General features: G+C 42.8%; 2 protein-coding genes and 1 long non-coding RNA gene across 8 annotated transcripts; 2 read left to right on the plus strand and 1 right to left on the minus strand.

Moving 5' to 3' along the window:
• Positions 1–237: 237 nt before the first annotated feature.
• Positions 238–11,851, plus strand: LOC119889321 (kelch-like protein 20). Of its 4 annotated transcripts, none has more exons than XM_038700249.1 (12): positions 240–453; positions 546–983; positions 1,079–1,213; positions 1,307–1,498; positions 3,151–3,294; positions 5,196–5,382; positions 5,900–6,046; positions 6,146–6,274; positions 7,366–7,542; positions 7,678–7,824; positions 7,914–8,079; positions 11,013–11,851. In XM_038700249.1, exons 2-12 carry the CDS (start codon positions 702–704, stop codon positions 11,167–11,169), a joined length of 1,863 nt encoding a protein of 620 aa, XP_038556177.1. In that variant the 5' UTR covers positions 240–453; positions 546–701; the 3' UTR covers positions 11,170–11,851. The 4 variants fall into 4 exon arrangements, with proteins under 4 accessions (XP_038556194.1, XP_038556177.1, XP_038556187.1 ...); XM_038700259.1 differs by having other exon boundaries at positions 691–983; XM_038700244.1 differs by having other exon boundaries at positions 240–983.
• LOC119889370 lies at positions 11,823–15,069 on the minus strand. Its single transcript, XR_005442045.1, has 2 exons — positions 14,985–15,069; positions 11,823–12,431 (listed from the first exon to the last, which is right to left on the minus strand). It is a non-coding gene; the product is annotated as an uncharacterized LOC119889370 (long non-coding RNA).
• Positions 14,705–21,457, plus strand: LOC119889341 (kelch-like protein 20). 3 transcript variants are annotated; one of them, XM_038700282.1, is made up of 12 exons: positions 14,705–14,808; positions 15,006–15,244; positions 15,340–15,474; positions 15,568–15,759; positions 16,424–16,567; positions 17,243–17,429; positions 17,956–18,102; positions 18,202–18,330; positions 18,522–18,704; positions 18,810–18,953; positions 19,133–19,295; positions 20,704–21,457. In XM_038700282.1, exons 2-12 carry the CDS (start codon positions 15,017–15,019, stop codon positions 20,852–20,854), a joined length of 1,803 nt encoding a protein of 600 aa, XP_038556210.1. In that variant the 5' UTR covers positions 14,705–14,808; positions 15,006–15,016; the 3' UTR covers positions 20,855–21,457. The 3 variants fall into 3 exon arrangements, with proteins under 3 accessions (XP_038556210.1, XP_038556217.1, XP_038556202.1); XM_038700274.1 differs by lacking the exon at positions 14,705–14,808 and having other exon boundaries at positions 14,833–15,244; XM_038700289.1 differs by lacking the exons at positions 14,705–14,808; positions 16,424–16,567 and having other exon boundaries at positions 14,831–15,244.
• Positions 21,458–21,717: the final 260 nt, after the last annotated feature.

Genomic DNA, 21,717 nt, shown 5'->3' on the forward strand with positions numbered 1-21,717 from the left:
AAAAAATGGTATATAAAAATCAACACTGTGTTTCTGTAAATTGTAACCAGTTCATAATTATACTTTAACCTTAAATAACAACTTATACACAGAAAGAAACACGATGCTGAACCCGGGGACATTCAATCAATTAAACGGCGCCGGAAGTGAAACGAAGCCGGAAGTACTCGGAGATTACGTCTCTTGACGTGTGACAATGAGGGGGGAGGAGCTTTCGGTGAGAGGCGTTAACTGTTTCTCATTACAGTTTGACGCTTCGCTGTGTGTGGGAGAGCGTGTTTGCGTTGTGGTAATCACGATTATGTGAAACAGGTGAAAATCGATTCACCGTTGCAGCTTCGGAACGTTTAATCTCACCTGTCTGTGGCATGTAAACTCCTCCAACGGCTGGTTAGCTTGACTGGATAGGAAACGGCTCGTTTGCGCCGCCGAGCCGCTAACGTTACACCAGAGGTAAGCCTTATTAGTGATTAGTGACAATCTCAGATCCTCTCTCCGCCTTGTTGCTTCTCCCAACTTTTCCAAATTTCACTCTTAAATGACAGCTTGTCACAGCTAACTCAGTGAAAGCTACTTGAGCGGCGTGCACTTAAATGGTTGGCGTTGTCTGAAGTGAGAATTTGATCGTCAAAGTGTCCCGACTATCCTGTTTGTTTTGGCTCCACTCACCTCCCTCCCGGACTTGCCTAGCAAAGTGAGATATGGCTGAAATAATTTCCGTCGACGCCGGTTTTCCCTCGCCGTCCACTATGAACGTCACCTACCCGGTTCCGGAGGACGCCAGCCCCGCTGCTGCCGCCGCTCTTCCAGCCTCTCTGAACGACGACTATCTGTTTGTGGAGACCAGGCACCCCAACACTGTCCTGCAGGGCCTCAACAGCCTGCGGCTCAACAATGCCTTCTGTGATGTGACTCTGTGCTGTGGAGGACAGGAGTTCCCCTGCCATCGCATTGTGCTTGCCTCCTTCAGCTCTTACTTCCAGGTAAACCTTATGTGACAGGCACAAGGAGGTCCATGTTCATAGGCCAGGGAATCCTGTAAACAGCTGTGAGTGTTTTCCTGCTTTCATCTCCCCAGGCGATGTTTTCCACTGACCTGATAGAGTCCAAACAGGAGAGAGTTGCCATCAACGGAGTTGAACCTCAGATGATTGGCATGCTGGTGAGCTACGCCTACACATCAGAGGTCTACATCTCTAAAGCAAATGTGCAGGTAAAGCGTCCGCTCTCACCTTTTCTTCTTCTGCGCTGTCCCACCCACTTCCCTAAAGAGCATCTGTGCTGAAAACTACTTGTGTCGGTCCAGGCCCTGCTGGCAGCAGCCAATCTGCTGGACGTGATGGCAGTGCGAGAAGCCTGTTGTCGTTTTATGGAGCGTCAGATGGATGAGATGAACTGTGTGGGGATTCACTGCTTTGCCGAGGCCCATTCTTGTAGCAGGCTGGAGAGCAGCAGCATGGACTACATCCTTCAGCACTTCAGCAGTGTTTATCAGCAGGTGAGGAGCTGATGGAGCCAAAAATGTAGGGGTCCAAGCCTGAGGGGGCTGGGGGCATATGCAAAGCAGCGTGGCTCCCAGTACCAGTTGTGCTAGGAACCCTACTGAAATCACTAAGATTTTTTCTTTTTGGTTAAAGTCATACTGCAGCCTAAACCATAATGTAAGTGAAATTCACAGGGGTGGTATAGACTGCTGCACACAGCTCAGATGCCAAAAGTACACATGTCCACCAGCTGGTGGCGCTATAATCTAGGCAAACCCCTATAACTGTGGCCTGTAACTCTCAAGTACATTGCACATTTGTAAACCTTGTGTGCAAAGGCATTGAGTCCGATCTGCATAACATTGTAGACTCTATGGACCCTCATGATCAAAAGTTATTAAAATAATTTTGATTATCCAATAAATGCACAAGTTATAAAGGAACAACTTCCCTATGGTGCAGGAAGTGATGTTATATCTCTACATAGGTCTGTTCGATGAAGAGACCTTCCCATTAACCTACCTTCCCATGCCCCACAAGGCTCTATGCAAAATTTCCCGCCAATCGGACACTAGGTGGGACTTGAAAATGCAAAACCTACTTTTTTCAAACTCTTTCTTGGCTGAGTCACATCTGGACGAAACTTTGCGCATCGACTCTGTGCACTTGTGATTAAACGGTATTACAAGAAATGTTATACTTTAACCAAAGTTATAAAGGGAAACCTTGAACTTGTGCAAAGTAAGTGATTACTTACCACAAAAGTGGGGAGTAGTGTATATAGGTGCAGTACTGGAGGCAGCAGTTTCAGGACCGCAGTCCTAGGACCGGGACAGCATTTGTGGGACCCTTGTTTTCTTTGATACTGCTAGCTAGCATGCTGGCTAGATATGTTACTTTTGACAGCCCCCCGAAGCAAATTACCCTTACCCTAACAATCACAGGTTGTGTGCCTAAACCTAAGTTATTGATTATATGCATGTCAACCGGTTAACCCTACAGCTGCGCACATCGGCCTCAAGGCTGACGTGCTAGCAGACAGGGTTAACCTCCTTCGTGTTGCTATGCATTACCACCACCAATCCACCAGATGGAGCTGTCGCAGAACAACTACTGTCCTAGAACTGCGGTCCCAGGATTCCTGCTTGCGATATGTTTGCAGTGGTAGTCAAATGCAATACTAGATGGAGACTGCCTAGAGTAACTATAATTGTGTTGCAAAAGGTGGTCTGATACAAGCAGAACTATTACAAAGACAGATACCACAGTATAAAGAGACAGTTGACAAATAGCCTAGCTATTGTCAACAACAAAGTTCAATCCATAAGGAGGACTCACTATATCTAAATAATCCAGAGGTTCTGCTGAGTGTCATCACAGTGGAAGTGAAAGGCAGGTGATAATGTAAAAGAGAATTACGTCAGTTACTACAATGCTGCCTTCACATATGCCACTAGTACCTTACCAGGATAATTGAACCTGGCATTGTTGTGGGTTTCATGTGTGAAAAGGGCTTAACAAAGATAATCTATCTACCTGTCAGCAGTTAAACTGATGTCCTACAAGTGATTATCTCTCGTGTGTGTGTGTCTGTTTAGAAAGCAGGTTCAGTACGTTGTCAGGTACTCTTCATTCTTTCTATGTCTTTTTTCCCCCCACCCACCAGGAGGAGTTCCTGTCTCTGTGTGTGGACAAACTGACCGAAATCCTTGCCAGTGACTTTCTTAATGTGCCTAAAGAGGAGATGGTGTTTGAGGCGGCCATGTTGTGGCTGAATAAATGTTCCTCTCGCAAACAGAGCTTTGAAAAGGTCAGATTCACTTGAGTTCACAGAAGCTCCAGTGCTTGCAACCTTGGTACAAAAGTGCTTACTACAGGCATACATTTGTCACGTTATAATGACTACAGTTTTCTCTCTTATCTCTAGTTTTGTTGTGCATGTTGATCTATTGTAACAGAGTTTACAGTGCTACTGTAATCCCAGGGCTGACTGTGTAATGTGAAAGAGCCCTCAGCTCAGCAGCTGTTAGTCTTTAAGACATCCATAAATCAAGGATTTCTTGTTGCCACTGTCAGACACTTCTACTGACTGATAACGAGACTGTGGGCCCCCTCTCTTACCTCCTGCAGCACCCCCAGTTTTGTTTTTGTCTTTTTGTGTGGTATTTTGCAGGTTAATTTTTGCTTCTCTTCTTGGTTGAAACCCATGCTGGAGATGAAAAGAGGCTATCTGAATAATTTCCAAACACTCCATAGACCTTGTATAGAATAATACTCGCTCTATTATAGGAAACTGTCAAAGGAAACCTGTCATAAAAGTAATTTTAAACGGCCTCACTCGTTTTATTGTAGGCTTACTGCGTGTAGTGTAAGTATGCACCTAATCCACTTATGTCTCTAAAACTATATTACCCCATAATATCGCATGCAGGTCAACAAGGGATTCTGCACTGTTGTAATTACATCTTTATAATTACTTCAAAATTATGCTTTGTGTTTCTGGATTAGCATGCCGTTGTGTGATCTGCGGGGAAAGGTCTTCTTAGACACAACTGACAAATATGGGGAATAACTGCTTAATATAAAAACACAATAACCAACAGTGATACTGTTTCTAATAATTATAGTGGATGGGCAGATTTTGATATTTCATCATGGGGCTGGGGAATCAGTGGCTGTGTCCGAAATCACTCACTTCTCCCTACAGAGTCAACTATATAGCCAGTTTTCTGTCTGAATGTATAGTGAGAATTATATTATATAGTGGACTCGGTGCATCCCAGAATCCATTGTGAAAAGTAGTGGACAACATTGTGGAATATACTATGCATGTGCTGACCGAAAAGTGGACCAGAAGCTTGCACGGTTTAATTGTGCGACAGTAAGGATGTAATTAAAGGCACAGAGAATGGCAGAGTAGTGTCTGAAATGTGTTGTTTTGATTTTGAGCTCATCTAAAAAAAAAAATGAATATCTGGAAAAAGTGAAATTTCATATATTCTAGATTCATTACCCATAAAGTGAAATCTTTCAAGCTTTTTTTTATTTTGATGATTTTAAAATAAACAATTTATAATACAGAAATGTCGACCTGAGAAGAGCTATAATCAGCTAATTAACTCAAAACACCTGCAAAGGTTTCCTGAGCCTTTAATCTCTCTGGTTCTGGTGCTCTCAATGAAGATTTTTTTGAGGTGCACCTTTTGTATATAGTCCGTTACATAGAAGTCCCTAGATAAAGAATAGTGAATGAGGGATCGTTTTTGTACACAGCCAGTGTCTTGTTGACATCCAGCAGAGACATCAGGAAATGACTGGTCCCAAACAAGAAGTGGTCCAGGCTAGTTTTTAAACTGAGCTAACCAGCTCTTGGCTGTAGCTTATTTTTAACATGCATATATCGATGGTATCGATCTTCTCATCTAACTCTCGGCTAGAAGGAAAATATATGTTCTTCCTAAAATGTCAAACTTTTGCATTAAAGAATCAGGAATACAAAACAAGGCATTTGTATTTTTGACTGAGCCATGTGACTTTCCAACAACAAAATAATAACTTTAACCCATTTGGTGCATGGAACTGTGTTCGGTAATCCCTCTGTGGACACCTTTGCATTGGTCTCACATTCTCCTGCTGAATTATACTTGTATGGGACAGTTGAGGTACAGTGGACATTGATCAGATTTCTCTCCTTCCGTTTGTTCCTCAAAGGTCCTTGAGCATATCCGGCTGCCTCTTATCAGCCCCTACTACCTCCATGATGTGATCGAGTCTCTGGATGTGGTGAAGGAGAACCAGGGCTGCCAGAGGCTCATCTCTGAGGCCAAGGACTACCTGCTGCTAAAGGACCGCCGTGGAGAGCTCTACTGCCCCAGAGCGAGGCCACGCAGGTCCACAGGTACACACACTCACCTGCACATGCATTTTGATTATAGGTAGAGGCTGTACCTTTGTCCACCTCTGTCATCCTAGTGGGTTTTCTTTTGTTAAACTTGAAAGATGTTTGTGTCTTGGGGACTTTGTTTAGATAAAGTACACATTCAAGCTGGTTAGGTATTTGTTTTCTTACACATTATTATCGGATGTTAGACAGCTCATACGCCTGTTTTCTGCCCTCTGCCACTTGAACTCAATCATTTAGTTAATGCACAGAAAGTAAATCTACTGTTGGCCACTATTTTATTTGATTAATCGTTTAAGAAAAAAATCTTTGGGGTTTTAGACTCGTGGTCGTACAAAACAAGACAGAAATTGTAATGATCATTTAAAAGATTTGTCGGTCGTTGGCTGCAGCCCTTACGCATCACTACGTTGTATTCTACAGGGGCCATTTTACTTCAGATTAGCATCTATCCAAAGTCCAGCGCTCCTTGTCTCACTCTTCTTTTCCTTTACTGCTGTTGCCATGGCAACAGGAACAGCTGAAGTGATAGTGACAGTTGGCGGGGAGGATGACAAGGTGGTGCTGCGCAGCGTTGAGAGCTTCAATCCCATGACGAATCAGTGGAAGAACCTGGCCTGCCTGCCCTTCGCTGTGAGCAAACATGGGCTGGTCGTGTCGGGTGAGGAAACCTTATGAGATTCAGTTTATAGATTAAACCCTCCTGGATAATGATGCTCATCACAAGTGACATGTTTCTGTTAATCTTCCTCCTCTGTAGACTCCACTCTGTATTTGGCAGGAGGAGAGTTTCCTGATGGTTCAGCCAGCAGGGAGATGTGGCGATACGACCCCTGCTTCGACTCCTGGATCGAGATGGCTCCCATGAATGTGGCTCGCTCTGAGTTAGGTGAGGCAGTCAAAGTATCAATTTTATTTTTTTTTTTCTGGATATGTCATTATAAAGACGAGCAGATATGCTGTGTCATGGTTATTTTTCAAACCTGGCGCACACATTAACCACAATGCAATTTACAATAAAACTTGAGCACAGACTGCATAAAAGAAGTGGACGTAGTCGCCATGACGTGACCCATTGGTTAGTCGTTTTTGAAACCTCGAGTTTGGCATTTTGCCCGTTACCATTTTTATTGATTGATTTGCAACCAGGCACCGGACGTGATGATTTTTGGACAAGACGGTGGCGCTAGCTTGGTTAGCAAGGTGCACCGTTATTTAGTTAAATGTGATTGTGATTTTTAACTGGGATGCTAAATTGACGAACTGAGATAATCCAGTCACATCTTTCTAACTCACCACCCCCAGATTTTATTTTTATTTTCAAACTTGGAGTCTTCAGACCCAACCGACACGTGCGTTTGTTATTCTCTCCCTGGTTGGGCCGTGAGTTTGTGTTGTAACGTCACAGTCATGAGTTAACTGGGTGTCGGGGAGCTGCATCTTAGTATAACTTGTATAGAACTTGGGTGAAGTAGCTGAAGCCCTAGTCTGCAGCAACATCTTGGCATGTTAGTAGCTTCTCTTTTGCATTGTGACACTTTTATTTTTCTATAAGTTTGTTTTAAACTAATAACTTTGTGCTGACTGTCTTCTTCTGAATGTCCCCCACTTGTCAAACTATCTAATGAGGGCCTGGACATCTTTGTTTGTCTGACAACCTTCCTTTTTGCGGTGTCTGTTGTCCTGGTTGATACAGATGCAGCATTAAATGGGTGGTGGTTGTTGTTGTAGTTGTTCAATAGCACAACTGACAACCACTTGCCTTAAGTATCTGAGTAATGCCAAAATTTACTTCCAGGAACTGGTCTCCAAACTGGGCAGACAACAGTGAAAACCAAAGCAGGGCTAGTTAAATGGCTAGATGTAGCATCATGTTGTTGCAGTTAACAAAGGCATTTAGAAGCTCTAAATTATAATTTAGGATATATATCTATCTTCTTTATGTAAAAGGTTATCATTGACGTGATTAATTCTCCTCAGGCCTGGTGATGCTGGATGGCTTTGTGTATGCAGTGGGAGGGTGGGAGGGACGCTCACGTCTGGACTCAGTGGAGTGCTACAACCCTCACACCAACTCCTGGCAGTTCACCGAATCTGTCAAGATGGCCGTCACAAGTCCTGCTGTAGTGGCCCTGGACGGACTGCTCTATGTTACTGGTAGGAAAACCTATGCAGGTTTTTCTTGAGGTTGTGCCATGTCATTTTATTTTTTATTGAAAATGTTTTGGATTCACAGTATTATACACAGTAGTATAAAAATTAGTCTTGTGCATCCTCACTGTGTCCTGGTAGGTGGAGCAATTCTAGAGGATGGCGATGGCACAGACCTCGCTCAGGTGTACAACCCTAAAACCTCTGCATGGACAGAGGTTGCTCCCATGCAAATCGCTCGCTCTGGTTCAGCAGCTTGTACACTCAAAGGAAAGCTTTACGTCATAGGTATGTGACTTTTTATAGCACTCTGGCCCCACAACACAGCCCTCTCTAATGACATCAAGCAAGATAATCAGTCTCTCTCCCTCTTCCAGGTGGATGGCATGCCTCGATAGAGAATACAGATAAGGTGGAGTGTTACAATCCCAAGACTAACCAGTGGACCATGTGCGCCCCCATGAAAGAACGACGCTACCGGCCCGGTGCTGCTGTGGTGGATGGAAAGATCTACGTCCTGGGAGGAGAAGAAGGCTGGGACAGGTAAGGGGCTAATCTGGGCAAATTCAGACTAGATGCCTTCCAGGAGCCAAGGAACCATTTTAGGAACTGAAAGCAGCTACCAATGTGGTAGGCTACAATTCACTCCTATTGCGACTTGACACTATTTTAATCAACACAATTCTATGCACATAATGCAAAAAAAATTATATAAGCTATGCAATTTAATATTGTTACAATTTTGTAGCTGAGGCAGACACAGAGGAGAGTTATAAAAGGAAGCAGCTTACTCACTAATTAAATTTGCTCCCTTTCACTTCTGCTCTTTTCCGATTTGAGATCTGCAACTGTGTGTTTTCACTGTCTCTTTACCTGGTCCGTGCTTGTCAAATATCCACCCTGTCCGCATCTTGTAATGTAATAGATAACAACTCTGTGTTTCTCTGCAAAATGCTAAAATGGGTCATCAAATATACCTGGGTGGCCCGCCCAAGTAAAGTCTGTTTGGGAAACGCTGTGCATTATTGTATATTATGTGGGTTAGTTAAGTTACAGCAACTGAGAAGGTAAAGAAGCTGTGTATCGGTAAAACGACGATAAATCTAAATTGAATGTCAACAACGCCTGTTCCATGCTAATGTAGCTGGCTTCCGCTGCCTTGCAGAAATAAATTGTCCACGTTTGGCTTTTTAACGTTACATCATGTCTTGCAGGCTAAAATCAACACTTTGACATATCGGTGGTACACAGGATAGTAATATTGTTAGCTGGTGAAGTAATGTGGCAAGCTATAACATTACAGCTACAGGTGCTGGTCATATAATTAGAATATCATCAAAGTTGATTTATTTCAGTAATTCCATTCAAAAAGTGAAACTTGGATATTATATGTATTCATTACACACAGACTGATTAGTTTATTTCATTTAATTGTGATGATTAAAACGGGCAACTAATGAAAATCTCAAATTCAGTATCTCCGAAAATTAGAATATTACTTAAGACCAATACAAAAAAAGGACTTTTAGAAATGTTGGCCAACTGAAAAGTATGAACATGAAAAGTATGAGCATGTACAGCACTCAATACTTAGTTGGGGCTCCTTTTGCCTGAAATACTGCAGCAATGCGGCGTGGCATGGAGTCAATCAGTCTGTGGCACTGCTCAGGTGTTATGAGAGCCCAGGCTGCTCTGATAGTGGCCTTCAGCTCTTCTGCATTGTTGGGTCTGGCGTATCGCATCTTCCTCTTCACAATACCCCATAGATTTTCTATAGGGTTAAGGTCAGGCGAGTTTGCTGGCCAATTAAGAACAGGGATACCATGGTCCTTAAACCAGGTACTGGTAGCTTTGGCACTGTGTGCAGGTGCCAAGTCCTGTTGGAAAATGAAATCTGCATCTCCATAAAGTTGGTCAGCAGCAGGAAGCATGAAGTGCTCTAAAACTTCCTGGTAGACGGCTGCGTTGACCTTGGACCTCAGAAAACACAGTGGACCAACACCAGCAGATCACATAGCACCCCAAACCATCACTGACTGTGGAAACTTTACACTGGACTTCAAGCAACGCGGATTCTGTGCCTCTCCTCTCTTCCTCCAGACTCTGGGACCTTGATTTCCAAAGGAAATTTACTTTCATCAGAGAACATAACTTTGGACCACTCAGCAGCAGTCCAGTCCTTTTTGTCTTTAGTCCAGGCGAGACGCTTCTGACGCTGTGTCTTGTTCAAGAGTGGCTTGACACAAGGAATGCGACAGCTGAAACCCATGTCTTGCATACGTCTGTGCGTGGTGGTTCTTGAAGAACTGACTCCAGCTGCAGTCCACTCTTTGTGAATCTCCCCCACATTTTTGAATGGGTTTTGTTTCACAATCCTCTCCAGGGTGCGGTTATCCCTATTGCTTGTACACTTTTTTTTCTACCACATCTTTTCCGTCCCTTCGCCTCTCTATTAATGTGCTTGAAACACAGAGCTCTGTGAACAGCCAGCCTCTTTAGCAATGACCTTTTGTGTCTTGCCCTCCTTGTGCAAGGTGTCAATGGTCGTCTTTTGGACAGCTGTCAAGTCAGCAGTCTTCCCCATGATTGTGTAGCCTACAGAACTAGACAGAGACCATTTAAAGGCCTTTGCAGGTGTTTTGAGTTAATTAGCTGATTAGAGTTTGGCACCAGGTGTCTTCAATATTGAACCTTTTCACAATATTCTAATTTTCTGAGATACTGATTTTCATCATTAGTTGTCAGTTATAATCATCAAAATTAAAAGGAATGAACACTTGAAATATATCAGTCTGTGTGGAATGAATGTATACATTATACAAGTTTCACTTTTTGAATGGAATTACTGAAATAAATCAACTTTTTTGATGATTTCTAATTATATAACCAGCACCTGTATAGTATTTTGCAACCTTTAACGTCAGCAACTGGTCGGTAATAGCTGGCAAGCCTAACATTATTTAACTTGAGCAAACTAAAACACAAAATAACAGTATATTTCACAGGCTCTGCAGTAATGTTAGTTTACCTGTCAAATAAGATGAAAACCAACTCTGTTAGTTTTTATATCCACAACAAAGTGGAGGTCTCTACATGACTCAAACGCCATTCAGACTCAGACTGTTTTCTCCCGATGTTGATGTGATTGTCGTTTTGGCCTGACGGGCTCCAGCGCATCGTGTTTTTGTTTCTTCCCCCTTACGTGACGTTTGAGTTGGGAATCTGTGTTGTGCTGAGCTGGTCGTGTATTTATTTATTTGTTTATTTTTTTCTTCTTCTCGTTTGCTGAAGTGTTGTTGCTGTGTACAGTTTAGCATCGGTACGCAGGAAGCTCGGGAGTGCCTGCTAGCGGTACCGCTGGGGTTAGCTAGAGTTGAGTGGGATGGGGGAGGCAGATGTCTGGGGGATGGAACAGCAATGTTTGACACAATTGTTGAAATTACAGTTGTCTAATGCTGCTTTCCATTTACGTGCAGATATCATGACACTATTGAGAGGTACTGTGATGAGACTGACACGTGGGAGATCGTCGGGGAGATGCCCACCAGTCGCAGCTGGCTCAGCTGTGTGTCTCTCCAGCTGAGGAAAGACATCCACATTGGCAGCTGTCCCGGGACGCCAAATGAGAACTAAGCCAGGGGGAAATCTTATGGTGGTTAATATTTGCATCCTTCATTGGGGGGCCGTGCACTACAAAAGCTCAGAGGTGCGGAGAACAGCAAACTGAGAAGAGATGTCTGGATTTGGCACAACGCTGTTACTGGTGGCCTGTTTATTTTTTTTGAATGGTGACTGCTTGTGGGATGGGTCTCACTCACTTGGGTCCCTCCTATTCCGCGTGGTGACAAAGAAAACGTGGTACATGAATCTCAAGTGATGGACTGACTGAACAGTAACTCAGCCTGCAGTCTAAACTCACTCTCTGTATGATGTGAACATGTTTAGGGTACTGTTTTAATGTCCGAGCACCTCAGATCTGTGAAGGTTTTCCCAGCCAACATAGTGTATTTTTGTATCATTGTGTAATGTATTTATTGGGGTGTGTCCAGCTGTGAGAGCTCTTTTTAAAAAATGGTACACATTTTGCGCTCTCAAAAGATGCTCTGTGGGCCAAAGAATCAAATTGTGAATACTTCCAACCTGTGAAAGAGACGTCTTTATGTGAGGAGTGGGTTTTTGTATTTAAACTTCGTAAGTTCTGAGTCATTGTCTCGACTAACTGTAATATGTTCAGTATATTTTTGTACTGTAGTGTGCATCATGCAGTTTAGTGAATTTAAATGGAGTTGGGTTTTAATAAAGATGTTTAATTCTTCAACATGAATCTTTGTGGTCCCCCCACCCCCCTTTCACAAAATAATCCAGAAACAAGTGACCAGAAAAACACTTTCTATGATGTAATTAACTAATACAAGAGCCCTGCAATACTTACCAAGATTATTACTTTGTACTGAAGCCTATGCACACATTCAATAGGCACACAAACGGAAAATAATCCAGGTGAAAAAAGAAATTTAGTTCTGAGTTGGATAAGTGGAAATAAATAACGGCTGGCACTGGAGGAGGCAGTTGGTTTCTCATAGTCGGGGCAAAAGGAGCTGGTTGCAAGCCTTAGGCAAGCCACACACTGGTCATCTGTCATTGTGGATCTGTACATTTGACTTAATGATCATGTGAGGAAAAAGCAGATTCACACAAATAGGTTGATCAAAAATTGCTGTCAAGTTCAAAGCACCTCTTCGGAGGTTGGGATCCTTCCAGCTGTATAGCTCCCAGAAGTTTCCATTCATGCCAGGTGACAGTGAAATAAAATACAATGTCCTTTTGAAGTCCTTCTCCACAGCAGACCAGGTGGAACAGTGATACTACTTTGAATGCAATCCACATCAATACACCTGCAGCAAATGGAGAAAACACAGTGGATGCAAAGTCAGTCAAGTGCTTCTGAAACTGACACGGTGAAAATGCTCCTCATAACATACACACTCAACTAGGGTTGGGCGATGTTAAATCATATTGGCATCCGACAATGACTTGATGATTTTCCACTCTGCTGTGCTCCAAATAAATAACACTTACACAGCGGCTGAATGCGGATATGTTCGCAATATCAACTTTGGAAGGTAATGTGGTGAGCATATATAATTTGTTCTCAATTGGCCAAAAATATGAATTTATGCCTGGTTGGTAATTGTCACTAAAGGATTAAGGCCTACATTAAATTACAGAATCATTGTAGGCTAATCATAAGAAGCTTTATTAGCCAAGTAGGAGGAAGGAAATACAGCTAAAAACAAGGATAGGGAATCTGAACAAAGATAGTTGTATACAGTGGGTACGGAAAGTATTCAGACCCCTTTAAATTTTTCACTGTTTCATTGCAGCCATTTTCCAAAAATTCAGAGTTCATTTTATTTCTCAGTAATGTACACTCAGCACCCCATCTTGACAGAAAATAACAAATGTAGAAATTTTTGCAAATTTATTAAAAAAGAAAAACTGAAATATCACATGGTCATAAGTATTCAGACCCTTTGCTCAGTATTTAGTAGAAGCACCCTTTTGATCTAATACAGCCATGAGTCGTTTTGGGAAAGATGCAACAAAACAAGATCCTCTGCCATTCCTCCTTGCAGATCCTCTCCAGTTCTGTCAGGTTGGATGGTAAACGTTGGTGGACAGCCATTTTCAGGTCTCTCGCTTGGGTTTAAGTCAGGGCTCTGGCTGGGCCATTCAAGAACAGCCACGGAGTTGTTTTGAAGCCACTCCTTCGTTATTTTAGCGGTGTGCTTAGGGTCATTGTCTTGTTGGAAGGTAAACCTTCGGCCCAGTCTGAGGTCCAGAGCACTCAGGATATCCCTGTACTTGGCCGCATTCATCTTTCCCTCGATTGCAACCAGTCGTCCTGTCCCTGCAGCTGAAAAACACCCCCACAGCATGATGCTGCCAGCACCATGCTTCACTGTTGAGACTGTATTGGACAGGTGATGAGCAGTGCCTGGTTTTCTCCGCACATACCGCTTAGAATTAAGGCCAAAAATTTCTATCTTGGTCTCATCAGACCAGAGGATCTTATTTATCACCATCTTGGAGTCCTTCAGGTGTTTTTTAGCAAACTCCATGCGGGCTTTCATGTGTCTTGCACTGAGGAGAGGCTTCTGTCGGGCCACTCTGCCATAAAGCCCCGACTGGTGGAGTGCTGCAGTGATGGTTGACTTACTACAACTTTCTCCCATCTCCCGACTGCATCTCTGGAGCTCAGCCACAGTGACCTTTGGGTTCTTCTTTACCTCTCTCACCAAGGCTCTTCTCCCCCGATAGCTCAGTTTGGCCGGACGGCCAGCTCTAGGAAGGGTTCTGGTCGTCCCAAACGTCTTCCATTTGAGGATTATGGAGGCCGCTGTGCTCTTAGGAACCTTAAGTGCAGCAGAAATTTTTTTGTAACCTTGGCCAGATCTGTGCCTTGCCACAATTCTGTCTCTGAGCTCTTCAGGCAGTTCCTTTGACCTCATGATTCTCATTTGCTCTGACATGCATTGTGAGCTGTAAGGTCTTATATAGACAGGTGTGTGGCTTTCCTAATCAAGTCCAATCAGTATAATCAAACACAGCTGGACTCAAATGAAGGTGTAGAACCATCTCAAGGATGATCAGAAGAAATAGACAGCACCTGAGTTAAATATGAGTGTCACGGCAAAGGGTCTGAATACTTATGACCATGTGATATTTCAGTTTTCTTTTTTAATAAATTTGCAAAAATTTCTACATTTCTGTTTTTTTCTGTCAAGATGGGGTGCTGAGTGTACATTACTGAGAAATAAAATGAACTTTTTTGATTTTTGGAAAATGGCTGCAATGAAACAAAGAGTGAAAAATTTAAAGGGGTCTGAATACTTTCCGTACCCACTGTATATACATATAGAACAAGTAGGTGAAATGTTGATGTATTGAGACTATAAAAAGCGACAATGACCACCAACATACAAAGTCTACAAGTCATGTGTTTCTGTAAATTGTAACCAGTTAATATACTTCAACCATAAATAACTTGAATTAACTTCTACGGAGAAAGAAACACGATGCTGGACTCGGTGATTCCCGTTCAGTCGATGAAGCGGCGCGTGAAAGGAAGCCGGAAACACTGTAATCACAATTATGTGAACCAGGTGAAAAAAGACTGCTGAACATTTAATCTCACCTGTCTGTGGCATGTAAACTCCTCGAAAGACTGGACAGAAAACAGCTCGTTTGCGCCGCTAACGCTCGTTAATTGTGAGTGAGGAGCTCAGATCCTCTCTCCGTCTTGTTGTTTCACTCTTTAATTGCTTGCATGAGATAACTCACTGAGTTAGCGTGTAGGCCTACTTAGATCAATTGGCGTTGTCTGAAGTGAAAATTTGATCGCTAACGTGTCCTAACATTATCTTGTTTGTTTTGGCTCCACTCACCTCCCTCCCGGACTTGCCTAGCAAAGTGAGATATGGCTGAAATAATTGCCGTCAACCCAGGTTTGCCCTCGCCGTCCACTCTTCCAGCCTCTCTGAACGACGACTACCTGTTTGTGGAGACCAGGCACCCCAACACTGTCCTGCAGGGCCTCAACAGCCTGCGGCTCAACAATGCCTTCTGTGATGTGACTCTGTGCTGTGGAGGACAGGAGTTCCCCTGCCATCGCATTGTGCTTGCCTCCTTCAGCTCTTACTTCCAGGTAAACCTTATGTGACAGGCACAAGGAGGTCCATGTTCATAGGCCAGGGAATCCTGTAAACAGCTGTGAGTGTTTTCCTGCTTTCATCTCCCCAGGCGATGTTTTCCACTGACCTGATAGAGTCCAAACAGGAGAGAGTTGCCATCAACGGAGTTGAACCTCAGATGATTGGCATGCTGGTGAGCTACGCCTACACATCAGAGGTCTACATCTCTAAAGCAAATGTGCAGGTAAAGCGTCCGCTCTCACCTTTTCTTCTTCTGCGCTGTCCCACCCACTTCCCTAAAGAGCATCTGTGCTGAAAACTACTTGTGTCGGTCCAGGCCCTGCTGGCAGCAGCCAATCTGCTGGACGTGATGGCAGTGCGAGAAGCCTGTTGTCGTTTTATGGAGCGTCAGATGGATGAGATGAACTGTGTGGGGATTCACTGCTTTGCCGAGGCCCATTCTTGTAGCAGGCTGGAGAGCAGCAGCATGGACTACATCCTTCAGCACTTCAGCAGTGTTTATCAGCAGGTGAGGAGCTGATGGAGCCAAAAATGTAGGGGTCCAAGCCTGAGGGGGGCTGGGGGCATATGCAAAGCAGCGTGGCTCCCAGTACCAGTTGTGCTAGGAACCCTACTGAAATCACTAAGATTTTTTTCTTTTTGGTTAAAGTCATACTGCAGCCTAAACCATAATGTAAGCTGCATACAGCTCAGATGTCATACATGGCACATGTCCACAAGCAGAAAAAGGTGGTCTGATACAAGCAGAACTATTACAAAGACAGATACCACAGTATAAAGAGACAGTTGACAAATAGCCTAGCTATTGTCAACAACAAAGTTTAATCCATAAGGAGGACTCACTATATCTAAAAAAATCCAGAGGTTCTGCTGAGTGTCATCACAGTGGAAGTGAAAGGCAGGTGATAATGTAAAAGAGAATTATGTCAGTTACTACAATGCTGCCTTCACATATGCCACTAGTACCTTACCAGGATAATTGAACCTGGCATTGTTGTGGGTTTCATGTGTGAAAAGGGCTTAACAAAGATAATCTATCTACCTGTCAGCAGTTAAACTGATGTCCTACAAGTGATTATCTCTCGTGTGTGTGTGTCTGTTTAGAAAGCAGGTTCAGTACGTTGTCAGGTACTCTTCATTCTTTCTATGTCTTTTTTCCCCCCACCCACCAGGAGGAGTTCCTGTCTCTGTGTGTGGACAAACTGACCGAAATCCTTGCCAGTGACTTTCTTAATGTGCCTAAAGAGGAGATGGTGTTTGAGGCGGCCATGTTGTGGCTGAATAAATGTTCCTCTCGCAAACAGAGCTTTGAAAAGGTCAGATTCACTTGAGTTCACAGAAGCGTCTGTACTTCCTTTGTATTGGATCCGATATCAGCTGATACCTAATTTTAAAGAAATAGTTATTCATCATGGGAGATGAAGACTGTGGGCTCAAACGTAAAAGGACCCCTCTCCCCTCCCTCTGTGATTTCATTTTATTATTTATGTATTTTTTGTGGTATTTTTCAGATTAGTCTTTGCTTCTCCTCTTGGTTGAAACACATCAATCTCACCTAGGGCACCAACAAAGTCCGGGCCGGCTCTGATGCGCAGCTAGCTAAAATAATATTTAGCTATGGCAAGTCAAATAATGAATGGCTTGCCGTAGTGGGACGCCCTTCAAATGGTCAAACAACTGTTTGGTTGTATAGCATACTGTAGCGTGCCAGTCAGCAGCTCAGTAGTTCTCTCCAAGAGCCTCTTGTTTTAAGCATGCACTGTATGTACCAAGGGGCCCAGGTGTTACGCTCGGTTTATGCACTGAGGGGCCTGGGCATCGGTAACAACTGTCACTTGAACCCATTTGGTGCATGGAACTGTGTTCGGTAATCCCTCTGTGGACACCTTTTGCATTGGTCTCACATTCTCCTGCTGAATTATACTTGTATGGGACAGTTGAGGTACAGTGGACATTGATCAGATTTCTCTCCTTCCGTTTGTTCCTCAAAGGTCCTTGAGCATATCCGGCTGCCTCTTATCAGCCCCTACTACCTCCATGATGTGATCGAGTCTCTGGATGTGGTGAAGGAGAACCAGGGCTGCCAGAGGCTCATCTCTGAGGCCAAGGACTACCTGCTGCTAAAGGACCGCCGTGGAGAGCTCTACTGCCCCAGAGCGAGGCCACGCAGGTCCACAGGTACACACACTCACCTGCACATGCATTTTGATTATAGGTAGAGGCTGTACCTTTGTCCACCTCTGTCATCCTAGTGGGTTTTCTTTTGTTAAACTTGAAAGATGTTTGTGTCTTGGGGACTTTGTTTAGATAAAGTACACATTCAAGCTGGTTAGGTATTTGTTTTTCTTCCACCATACTCTGTTAGGTGTTCACACATCAATAGAACTGAAATTAATCATTTAGTCAATACACAGAAATTAAATCTACTTTTAGCTACTATTTTATTACTCGATTAATTGTTAGTCAACAAAAATGCTTCTTGATCTTCTATGATATTAAATCACACATCTTTTGGGTTTTGGACAAAACAAGACAGAAATTGTAATGGGCATTTAAAAGATTTGTCAGTTGTTGGCTGCGCCTCTACGCACACTACACCACTATTCTACAGGGGCCATTTTAATTTAGATTAGCATCTATCCAAAGGCCGTCGCTCCTTGGCTCACTTACCTCTGTTCATCTACTGCCGTTGTCATGGCAACAGGAACAGCTGAAGTGATAGTGACAGTTGGCGGAGAGGACAACACGGGGTTGCTGCGCAGCGTTGAGAGCTTCAATCCCATGACGAATCAGTGGAAGAACCTGGCCTGCCTGCCCTTTGCTGTGCGCAAACACGGGCTGGTCGTGTCGGGTGAGGAAACCTTATGAGATTCAGTTTATAGATTAAACCCTCCTGGATAATGATGCTCATCACAAGTGACATGTTTCTGTTAATCTTCCTCCTCTGTAGACTCCACTCTGTATTTGGCAGGAGGAGAGTTATCTGACGGCTCACAGAGCAGTGAGATGTGGCGCTATGACTCCTGCTGTGACTCCTGGATCAAGATGGCTCCCATGAATATGGCTCGTTCTTCGTTAGGTGAGGCATTCAAAGTATTGGCAATATTGTTGTTATACATTCATACCAATAAAGCTAATTTGAATGAATTCCTCATTTTTTGGTAACAAATTTATTTTTTATAATGTATACTGCAAGAAGTAATGCCCCACATGGGGCTTTCCATAAGCGGGGGGCAGAGAATTTTTTTTTTTTTACATAATCTGTCTTAGGCCTGGCAATGCTGGACGGCTTTGTGTATGCAGTGGGAGGGTGGAGTCAACTGTTAAACACATGCGTGAACTTTGTGGAGCGCTTCGACCCTCAAACCAACTCCTGGCAGGTCATCGAATCTGTCAAGTTGGCTGTCGCAAGTCCTGCTGTGGTGGCCCTGGACGGACTGCTCTATGTTACTGGTAGGAAAAATATGCAGTTTTTTCTTGAGGTTTTTTATAAAGGTTTTGGATTCACAGTATTTTTTAAATGAATTTTTCTTGTGTATCCACTCTGTGTCCTGGTAGGGGGAGAAGTGGAGAATGGCGTAGGCGCAGACCTCTCTCAAGTGTACAACCCTAAATCCTCTGCATGGACAGAGATTGCCCCCATGCAGATCATTCGCCATTGTTCAGCAGCTTGTACACTCAAAGGAAAGCTTTACGTTATAGGTATGACATAATTTTAATAGCACTCAGATCACAGCACATTTGCTCACTCATCAACATACTTTTTTAATCCCACAAGGGGAAACTCAGAAGGTTTTTTACAGCAACATACGCAGCAGCTACTCTCAATGACATCAAGCAAGATAATTACATTGACCGTTAACTCTTGTTCGGTTTTCCAGGTGGATGGAATTTCTTAACGGGAAATTCAGATATGGAGTCTTACAATCCCAAGACTGACCAGTGGACCATGTGCACCCCCATGAAAAAACACTACTGGTTCAGTGCTGCTGTGGTGGATGGAAAGATCTATGTCCGGGGAGGAGAACTCCGTGACGAGATGGCGTGAGGGGCTATTCTGGGGAAATTTAGTATAGTTGTGAATCTAATTTAATTAAATCACAGCAGAAACTTTTGCAGGAGCCCGGGAACCATTTTATAAACTTTATTTAGTTCCTCTGCCATAGAGCCCCCTAAATGTCCCTGGTCTGCGGCTATTGCTTCACGATTGAATTATCTAGGGTACCATTGAGTTTTGCAGATAATTAAGTCGCCAATTGTTGAAACTGAAATCGTGCACACAACTCACATACAACAGCAATGACTGAGTGTATGAATAGGATGAGGCAGACATTTCTCGTAACGACTTTAAAAACAAAATGATGTGTAGTCGATTTACCAACTATTCACTATAGAGTAAGACATAGGTGTAATTTATGCATGGTGACATGTCCCCACCCTTTTTTGAAATGGCTGATTTGTTTCCACCAATTTTTTTAAGAATATTTTTATTTTTAAAAAGTTCTGAAATATAGCTTACAGTGAAATAAAAAATGAAAATGCCATTAGAAAGATTTATTTGCACATTAAGAAAACATACAATGCAATTAAAAAAATAGAAGGAACAAATGTGCATTACCAAAAAAAAGTAACTTAAGCATAAAACAAAAACAAGCTACTGACTATACAATGAATCAAAAATGTGCGAGCATCAGTCAGTAACTTTAACAACTTCTGGACACTACTTATTTATTTTTTTGGCTCCGTTCTCTCCGTTTGAACATTACAAAAGAGCAGGGAAGACTAACTCATGCCGACATATGTGTTGCCTCAGCAGGGATGATATTACATGAGAAAAGTTGATCTACAGGAGAAACAGCCCTGAAGGCAACACAGAATGCCTGAGAGCCTCACTGCACTATAGTCTATTATATATTTTGAAATGTCACGTGCTACCTGAATTTTGTTTGCTTAAAAAAAAAAAAGATTTCCACCATAAATTGGTGCAGAAACTTTCACCAGAATGCAGGAATATCTTAAAACACTGTTTAAGGATATTTTCGTCTCGTTCTGGTGAACCTAATAGCGGGGGGAGTGCAAACAAATGAGCAAATCACAGGTGGTGATAGAAAGAGAATTGGTGAGTAAAGAAGAGAAACAAACTTTTATATACTTTTTGACTCAGTGCATTTACATAGCCTAATTAAGCAGGAATAAATAACACACTGTCCTTTGCATCCATTCAAACGTCAGTCATGCAACAGCAGGTGCAAAGCATGAACATAGAAACACGTGAACTCTAATAATGTAAAAGGTGTTTAGATGCAGTGGAAACAAAAAAAATAATTGTGCAAAAGAGCTCCTTGTTTAGTACCTGTTTAAAACAAACAACCACAAAAAAAACTGGACAGACACATTTACAGCAAACTGTTGAAATTGTAACTGCTTAATGCCTCTTACCATTTATGTGCAGACGACAGGACATTATTGAGCGGTACCGTGATGAGACTGACACATGGGAGATCGTTGGGAAGATGCCCACCAGACGGATCTGGCACAGCTGTGTGTCTCTCCAGCTTAAGGAAAGACATCCACATTGGCAGCTGTTCCTGTACGACAAATGACAACTGAGCGAGGAGGAAATCTTTTTTAGTGGTTAATATTTGCATCCTTCATTGGGAGGCCATGCACTGCAAAAGCTCAGAGCTGCGGAGAACAGCAAACTGAGAAGAGATGCCTGGATTTGGCACAACACTGTTACTGGTGGCCTGCTGTTTGTTTTTTTTTCTTTTTAATCGGTGACTGCTTGTGGGATGGGTCTCACTCACTTGGGTGCCTCCTTTTCCGTGTGGTGATAAAGAAAACGTGGTACATGAATCTCAAGTGATGGACTGACTGAACGGTGACTCAGCCTGCAGTCTAAACTCACTCTCTGCATGATGTGAACATGTTTAGGGTACTGTTTTAATGTCCAAGCACCTCAAATCTGAGCCAACATAGTGTATTTTTGTATCATTGTGAGATGTATTTATTGGGGTGTGTCTGGCTGTGAGAGATCTTTTTAAAGATGGTACACATTTCACTCTCTCAAAAGATTTTCTATGGGCTAAATCATTGTCTTTACTAACTGTAATTTGTTGAGTATTTTTTTTGTAATGTAGTGTGCATCATTATGTTTAGTGAATTTAAATAGAGTTGGATTCTAATAAAGATTTTTTTAACTTTTGTACATGTGAGTGTGTGAATACAAACACACACACAAAATAACCTAAAAACACCTTGGTGTTTATATACATGTAACTGAACTTGAACGTACTGAAGTTAAGGGGTCATTTCAGTACACCCACCGCCCAACTCTCCTTTATTTAGGTTGTCAGTGTCTGCTGTTTGACATGCCAAATATGGAAATGATCATATAGTGCATCAACATTCCTATCATGTATTTTTTTTTTTTTTCTTTTCTCTGCAGTGAGGGGCTGTCGTAATA

This window comes from Micropterus salmoides, unplaced genomic scaffold (assembly GCF_014851395.1).
Source record: "Micropterus salmoides isolate LMB-PRFRI ecotype aquatic unplaced genomic scaffold, ASM1485139v1 Ms_hic_scaffold_10, whole genome shotgun sequence".
Lineage (NCBI taxonomy): Eukaryota > Metazoa > Chordata > Actinopteri > Centrarchiformes > Centrarchidae > Micropterus > Micropterus salmoides.